The sequence below is a fragment of the Lolium rigidum genome, chromosome 3 (genome assembly GCF_022539505.1).
Source record: "Lolium rigidum isolate FL_2022 chromosome 3, APGP_CSIRO_Lrig_0.1, whole genome shotgun sequence".
In the NCBI taxonomy this organism is placed as follows: Eukaryota; Viridiplantae; Streptophyta; class Magnoliopsida; order Poales; family Poaceae; genus Lolium; species Lolium rigidum.
Window position 1 is genome coordinate 267299453 of NC_061510.1, and position 8651 is coordinate 267308103.

At 40.3% G+C, this 8651-nt stretch overlaps 1 protein-coding gene across 1 annotated transcript; it reads left to right on the plus strand.

Annotated features, from left to right (window-relative positions):
• The first annotated feature begins 3083 nt into the window (after window positions 1–3083).
• Window positions 3084–7078, plus strand: LOC124699441 (kxDL motif-containing protein 1-like). The gene is made up of 3 exons (XM_047231741.1): window positions 3084–3254; window positions 6479–6631; window positions 6821–7078. The coding sequence occupies exons 1-3, from the start codon at window positions 3133–3135 to the stop codon at window positions 6924–6926; spliced, it is 381 nt and encodes a 126-aa protein (XP_047087697.1). The 5' UTR covers window positions 3084–3132; the 3' UTR covers window positions 6927–7078.
• Window positions 7079–8651: the final 1573 nt, after the last annotated feature.

Sequence of the window (8651 nt, forward strand, 5' to 3'; positions counted from 1 at the left end):
AGCTCCGATCCAGGCTAGCTTTGAAGTTTAAACTCTGACGTGATCAGAGAAGAGGGCAGCGAGTTTTAAATGCCGCCGGTCCAGCGCGCAACCTGAGCCGTCACTGTGCGCGCGTGCCGGCCGGCCGGTGGCCGCGGCGGAGCAGCCGGCGTGCAGCAAGGTCAGCCTCGCTCCTCGCATACCGGCGCATATAGATAAGATAGGTCGGCAGCCGGTCCATGGGGAATTTAATCGCCGGGCTAGTTTCTTGGTGCAACTATACTATTCCTGCCTTCGTCTTATTCAAAATCTGGAGAATGACTGGAACATAATTTCTGACGGGATTTTGGCGTCAAACTCCTTTGACCCTCATGCGAGTGCAACGAATTTTCAAACGCTAAAAGAACAAAGTTACCAATGACTTGACACGATGATGACAGCATATTTCTTTCTTTTTTCCATTTCGAACACGTGTATATACATCAAACACAAATTCAAGCTAATTAATCTAAAACTGAGGGAATATTTTCTTTTATTACACATACAACTGCTTCATCACATCATTGTTGGTTCCCTTCTGCACTCGTGGCAAAGCCAATCCGAGGTAGTCAGCGCCATGGCGTTGGTCTAGCCACATAAACACGTTTGGACAACTGCCCGAGTGGCTGGCGTTGACGACCAGAAAAGTCAGATTTATGTTCCATTTTTCTTGGATGAGGTTAGTTCGGCTGAATTTTGTTATTCTCTCCAATTTATATTATTTGCCACTAGTATGAATGTATCTAGAATTAAAATATGCCTAGATACATCTATATTAGTGGCAACTAGTATGGATAGGAGAGAGTACTATAAAGATCTGATTTATCAATCTTAACTCAACTCAAGCTTGAAACCTTCTTTTCCGATAAGAGGTGTTTTGTTACTTATTATAAGTAGCATCGCGTACATAAAATTTAAAAGAGCGTACGCCCGGCCTCCCATGGATATGATGTACACAGCCGCATAAACCCGAAAAAAGATTAGCATGTATCATGTGGCATGTCTAAGTACAAAAGTATTTCCCTATCGTGTAATATATGTTTTGGCGGGCTGACCGGAAAAATCCTTTTACCACTGAACTCAAACCCGGCACAAATTTGAATTGCAAGCCTACCAAGGCGCACATAAACAACATGCACATGTTCGCGATAATTCCATGCTATCATAAAAGGCAACTACATTGCATTTCTACGAGGTATATGGCTAACTGGTACACAATGTTTGGCACTTGAGCAAACAAAATCATACATTTGAGACCGCTATCAAGATATTTGTTGAACCGTGCTACTTACAGATATATGGTAATATTTAAGGATACTAAAACCAACAGAACACATACACACAAATATGTACACCATAAATTCTCGCAAGTATCACAAATTACATGATTGATTTACTAGTCTTTTGGGAGAGCCAATGTCTGAAGAATAAAAAAATACATTAGTATTTATGAACAATATCAAGCTTATGTTAAGTAAGTAGTAACATATAAATGTCATGATTGGGTTTTTAGTTCTAATAAAAATAGTTATATATAGTTTAAGATTTAGTATAAATACAATTTAATAGACATGGTTAGGGTTGGATGGAAAAATCCTTATTGTGAGCTTAATGAACACTTCTTGAGTATTGTCTTGTTGATTTTTACCATTACTTATCATAGACTTAAAATGAAACGTGGTGAGTGTTGTTTTAAAAGGATGTAAGGCAGATAAAGGAGCACCAATGAGGTCGAAGACAACACAATTGACCCCTTAGATCTCTCCGGCGCTTATGAGATGAAAGATCCACAGAATTAGGCTATAAGCAGCAATAAACCAAGTTTAGTGAATCTTTTTTAGAGGATGCAAAGTCAGTGTCATATAAGTCCAAAGTGGCAATTTACCTTGAGGACAAAACTCATCCCATTGATGATCCAAAAGGAGGCAATAGTTCTCGATAACTTTAATAGTTCTCCAAGTCCAAAAGTGATTCACGCGTTTGTTTGCACTTTCGACTTCATTATGTAATCAATATAAAACCACATTAATCCTACAATCATAGTGGTAATTATTTGTTATTTACTATCAAGTACTCTAGTGTCTTCTTATAAGATTTTATGTTCATTAAAACATTGAATGTTTAGCTGTAGTTCCATTTCTCTTATGTAGGGGAATGGCAGTGACGATGTGCTCCATTCCCCTTTTCGAAAAAATCTAAAAATTCATTACATGATCTAATTTATTTTAATAATAAAAATACCTTATTTTTTCCTCTTGGTCATTTCTCTTCTCACCCTGCTCTGCATTTGCTTGTTGGGCTGGCCCACATGATTGCCTACGTCCTATGAATGAGGCCACACACGCACCCGTGCATGTTTTAGGCCATGCTAGCCTACACGAGCCAAGAACTTAGCGACTTGTTGTCTGTGGATTCTATACACTAACAACGTGGATCGTTACCATGCGTCGCACACCCTGTTGGGTCATGGGCATGGCCCATAAATCGTTGATTTTCTTTTGGCCTAGTTGTTTTTTTTTGTTTTCTATCGGTTCTCTGATTTTCCTTTTCCTGATTTTTAGTGTTCACCTAGTTTTTAGATAAATTGCAGATTTTTTTTGATAATGTGCAACTTCAAAAATTGTTCAAATTTGAAGATGTTTACATTTTAAAAATGTTTCAGATTTGGAAATTTTTAATTAAAAATGCTAATATTTAAAAATATTTGGATTTTAAAATGTTTGAGATTAAAACCAAACGAAAAACTGAAAACGAACAAAAAACCATAAAAATGCGGGAAACAGAAAAAAAAACGGACGGTAAACTTACCTGGAATATGGGCCGGGCCAAAAGCAAGCCGGTGGCTGTGCGGCGCGGCGTGGGTGCCGCATTGGGTGGCATATACGAGGCCCACTGTCGTCCCGGCTCAGTTCCACCTCCACGCCGAGCTAAACGGAAACGCCTTCAGCCACATCGCAGCGACTCTCCGTTCACCCTTGTCGCCGCGGCGCCGCCGACGACAAGGCCAGAGCCGACCCTACAGCCCCGCAACCTTACCACCGCTCCGACGTGTCGCGCCTGCGCGCATCCGCGGAACTAGCTCACAACAGAGGGGGAGGAGGAGGGAGGTGATCCATGGAGAAGTCGCCGGGGGCTTCACCGGAGACCGCCGCGGCGGCCGCGGAGGTGGCGGAGCGGTTCCGGTCGCTGGTCTCCGCCGAGGACGTCGGATCCATCAAGCAGGCGCAGCACCTCATGTAAATCTCGGTCTCCGGCACCTTCACGCATAATTTAGTTACAGTTCGATTTGTTCTGTTACATGATAATACTGTCCCTAGTTTTGCCACCAAATTCGGGAAATTCAAGTTTATTATAGTTGCTTGCCTCAATGGTGGGTGCTTTCAATTTTGGTTGTAAGGTTGCAACCTTAGGGAAAATTACTGATTACTCCCATCAAGAGTCTCCAGTGCAGATTTGTGAATTTGTGTATTCGTTGCTATGAAAACCTGATGGCTTGGTATTGCCTGACTGACTGGAGATTTGGCCAGATAGTGGCTAGAAATCTCTAGGTGGCACCCACAGTACATGCTTACACCGTGAAGCTTAAGCTTTTTAGGTAGTGATCTGCGAAAAATTGCTGATTGTCCCCGTCAAGTTTCCAAGTGCAGATTGGCTTGAACAATGCTAGATGCTGTTAATTCCGTGTATCCGCTGCTATGAAAACCTGACGGCTGGGTCATGCCGGACTGAATCGTTTTATAGGTGGCATTCACAGTACTTGCTACACCGTGATGCTGAAGCCTTGTTAGGTAGTGATCTAGCGACACATAGCGAACTCACACTCGGCTTTTATCATTAAGGACCACCTGTCAGTATTTGGATCTTAAATTTTAGACGTGTAGAAGGTAAACATGTGTCCAAACATAATTATGCGCTTTGGTGATATTTTCGTGCTTTCATAGGTCTTGGATCTTTTGAACTGTTAAATGGATCTCAGAAAGAACTCTGGAAAGTTATCGAGTTTGTTGGTAATCTTCATTTCCCTTCATGCCGTCATAATTGCATGCATATTAATCCTTACAGTCGCAAAGAAAATCATTATCACATACTTTTGCCCCTCTTACTAGTAGTTGATTCATTTGGCTCCCTCTTACTCTAATTCCTGGCTCCTCCACTGTTTCTCCAACCATGTTTTTTCAGAAATAAGATCACCCTACCAGCTCTTACTGGACATTTGTTAGGAGTGACTGATGAGTGGACAGTGCTTATAAAGTTCAGCCAAATTCTGCTGTTAGTGATTTTATGTTAAATATATAGGTGGCGGTTACTCCCTCCGTTCCTATTAAATCGACGCAGAGTTGGGTAGACGCGTGCCTGTTTGTACCTCTGTCCAGCGTCAGTTAAATAGGAACCGAGGTAGTATTCTATAACTAGCAGGTTCTATACTATTGTATATCTGAGCATACCATAACCTCTTCCATGATGCTAAGATCATAATATTGGCGCACCTTTGACACCTGCACATTTTGATCGTTCCACTCTTTACAGCCTTCTGCTTTTCATCCTGTCACTCCTAAATTGGGTATTTGTTAGTGGTGACTGGTAAGTAGAAAGAGCTTACAGAGTTAACCTAAATGCGTGCATGTTTAGTGATGGGCTGTCAAATATATGGCTGGTTATAACTTTTGTATAGAAATGTAAGTACTATACTTCCACTCTATATGAGTAAGCCATTATATCTGTGATCATACTAAGGATAATAAACAATATTGCTGGTGTCCCTTTCGACTCATGCAAATGAATGTTCCTCTGTTTATGCTAGCTGTTCATTTGCCTTCCTCTTTCACCCTAAACATCCATATGCAACCACTTGCTTGTCCAGTTGCCCCTGAACCAGTTCATAAGTTTAACCTGATAGACATGCACATAGGCAAGGACTTGCTAGTTAAGTTTCAGTGCATATTCTATTCTGCAATTAAGCATGCAGCTGATCTGATTTATCCTATGATATATCATGTTTGTTATTGGTCTGATTTCCATGATAGAGTTTTATGATCAGCTGGCTCCTTCTTAATGGAATAGGTGGGTATTGGACATCGACGTGATCATAACTGTGGCCACTAATTTCTAGTCCCTCCGTTCCATAACATAAGATGTTATAACCAATATAGGAGGGAGTATATTGGTTGTAATAACATCTTATATTATGGGACAGAGGGAATATTATACTCCCTCAATTCTAAAAAAAGTGACTCAACTTTTTCTAGATAAGGATGTATCTATAACTGTATCTAGACAAAATTGAGTCAGTTATTTTCGGATGGAGAGAGTATTATTTCTTGAGAAATTGATCGCTGGATATATCACTTTATCTAATCTGAAAGTATCAAAGGATATCGGTCGTTTAAGTTTCAAAAGCTGCACTCACATTAATGTTGAGAGGAGGAACCAGTACCAACCTTTAGTCAACTACCAGTACCAAGGTAGTTTCACTATTGCCCAGCATGTGATCAAGCTAAAAGGATGAGGTACCGAAACCTAAGTGAGGTACGGAGACCGGCAATTTTGGTCTGAGACCAGCAGCAACAAAAAATGGCTTAACCGATCAGTATTTACAAGTATGACTGATCCTGTAAATGGGTGCGTGCATTTGCAAAATTAGCTTAACCGTAATTTTGTCCATTTTCTCCATAGATCTTTTGATATCTTTTCTGTAAATGAATATGTACCGATCAGTATTTTCCCCCCTCTTCCGTGGCCCATGCTTTAGTTTGGCTGTCCGACCTGACCCTGTCACGTGCTAAAACTTGTAACAGTCCGAAGACCTGTGGGCTTTACAATGTTGGGGTTAATGCTTCGAGAACGGAAGGTAGGCCAGCCATGTTCCAGAGATGAGAGGAAGAGAAGGTTGGAGACTGGGATTAGATATTTGTCGATTGATTATTCTCGTTATTTGGCTAACAAACCATATTCTTCCTAAGTAGTTAAACAATTGTCTAACTAAATTGGTACACTTCCGATCCTTATCCTTATTTCTAATGATCCTAGAAACTTCATCAGGTCCCTTGACAACCCTGGTTAAGTGAAGTGACTGTGCCCTACGGATCTATCTCAGCTTCGAAGTTTTAGTCAGTAGTCAATACTACTATGCAACAAATGCTGGTAATCTTGGTCATGGTTAGTTGCATGTTGTTTGCAAAGCCAGCATGTTTCTCTCCTTTCTGCAAATTTGCACCATTGTATAGTAACATCTCTTACTAATGGCACTTCTTTTTTCCTTTCTGAGAATGCTTCTTACTCTCCTAGTTGAGCAATTTAGCTAAGGAAACATTTGGGTTGGTATGCATTGTGTTGTTAGAAACATGATAAATTTTGGATGCTTAAATGACATGTATCTACTGTGTGGCAATAGAAGTTGTTGGAGTTGTTGGCTTCCTTATATTATTTCCCAGTAATGATCATCCATATTGTTACTTTGCAGACTGGGGCGATTGCAAGATAGTAATGCAGTTCTCACGCATTTTAACGAGTACTCTGAACAATGCTTTGCGGAGGTCTCCAGTGACTTTGCTAGTAAAACTCGCCTTCTCAAGTCGATGAAGGATGATCTTGACCATATTTTCCTGAAACTGAGGTACCTTCTTGCGTTCTTACTGTCCTTCAGAATTCTTAGCTGCTACTTTAGTCTCCTTTTTATTATTTTCTAGTGCTGTTTTGTGTATCTGTCATATGATTCTTCTCTTATCCATTAGTGTTCATTCGAACTGTACTTATACAATAGTTTTTCTGCGCAGCTTAGTTTTTTCTTACTGTTTTGTTGTAGAAGCATGAAATCAAGGTTAGCAGCAACTTATCCAGATGCTTTCCCTGATGGTGCGATGGCAAAGACGATGGATCAAAGACCAGATCTTGAAAATCCTCTGGAATAATTGGTTTATCACCTAAACGTAGCATATCAGCGACAAGATCTGCTGCAGCTAAGATCCATTTCCTTTTTCTTGAGAAGTGACGCAAGAAAGTTCTATCTGCACCTTGTGTTGCAGAAAACTACAGCTTCCAGAAACTTCCGCGTACACCTTTCGTAGATCTGTTATTTTCTCATCCTTTTGTGCATGTAATTGATGTATTGGTGGCTGTATGGATTAACGTTACTCCCTCCGATCCATAATAATTGTCGCTGTAGGGATCAGGGATCGGAGAGAGTACTATGTTTGTAAGATCTAGTATCATAACGAATATTGAAAGAAAATTGTAATCTTTTTGTAGTATCATAGTGATGGACTGCTGGGCATTTCACACGAGTCCCAACTCCCGAGGGGGATAGGGCAGATGACGAGGGTTTGATCAGATAGAAGGATTGTGATGGTGGTATATATCAGTTGGGGATACGGAAGGATCTATACCGTCTCTTTCAGAACGATGATCCAACGCGGAGTTGTACGGTGAAAATCGCCTTGGCTGCAAAATGAAAACATGGACAAATTCGTTTGTAATACGTTCTGGCTGCCTTTGAGCTCTATAATTTCACCGTGTGTCTGTTTCAGAGTTTAAACTATGAGTTTCGTGTGCAACTAAGCACAGCATGGGTTCAAATTTCAGCACCCAAGTGGTAGCATTACTAATCGATTGCTTTTTTACTTGCTAAGCTGAACATAAAAAACAGTGACCAGCTAGAGAGCGAAAAGAAAACAGACATTGCACATCATTTGAGTCGCATTTGGGCTTCGGGCGGCCCAACTACTAGTGATTATATCAAACCAAATGCTATGTACAATAAAAATTGTTTGTGCAATGCACAAAGTTTGATAGAATCATCGTGAGACATTTCAATCATCAACCATTGCATCTCACACAAGTCACACTAGAGAGCCTCTATGAGCATCCACAAGCTAAGAGATGTCTTGCATGACGAAGGAGCATGTAATACTAATGTCTTTTCACACTGTCCTAGGTATTGCAAGATCATCCTTAGCTCACGTTGTGTTATTGAAAGTAATCATCGGCCACTGCAAGAAAATAGAAGCACAATGAACATATTTAGAGTCCCATACCTACAATGGACACACATCTAAGAAATGGAGTTAGCGAACCTAGTACAATGCACACCATTTTTGTTTGTACGATCCCTTGACTACATTGTCCATGATTTAATCATCGGTCAAACGACACAACATATATGAAGAAGAAAATTGGTCCTTATAGTAACATATCAAAACACATGTCATTGAGATAATCCGCCACATAGCATGTACAAAGCACAACCACCCTGGTTGTATACAACACATGCTACATTGAAATTATGCCAGTAGTATGAACATCCTGCCTATTTGTAATCATTGGCCAACAAACAGAACACATATGTGTAAACCAATCTAGGCCTCATAAAAAACTTAGCGCAAAAAAATCACTGAGATAATCCATCATTTTGCAGGTATAGAGTATTACCACTATGGTAGTACTCAACACTTGCTAAGTGTTGATCATCCCAGTTGTACTAACATAGTGTTATCCTATAAGCAATGGATTAACAAGTAGGCTGTAAGGGTATTTTACCCTTATCCATTATTTTGGTAACAATGACACCGTGCTAAAGTATTTGGCCTAATATGTTTATAAGGATAATCTCAGGTATTAGGCAATGAGGCATAAATGGT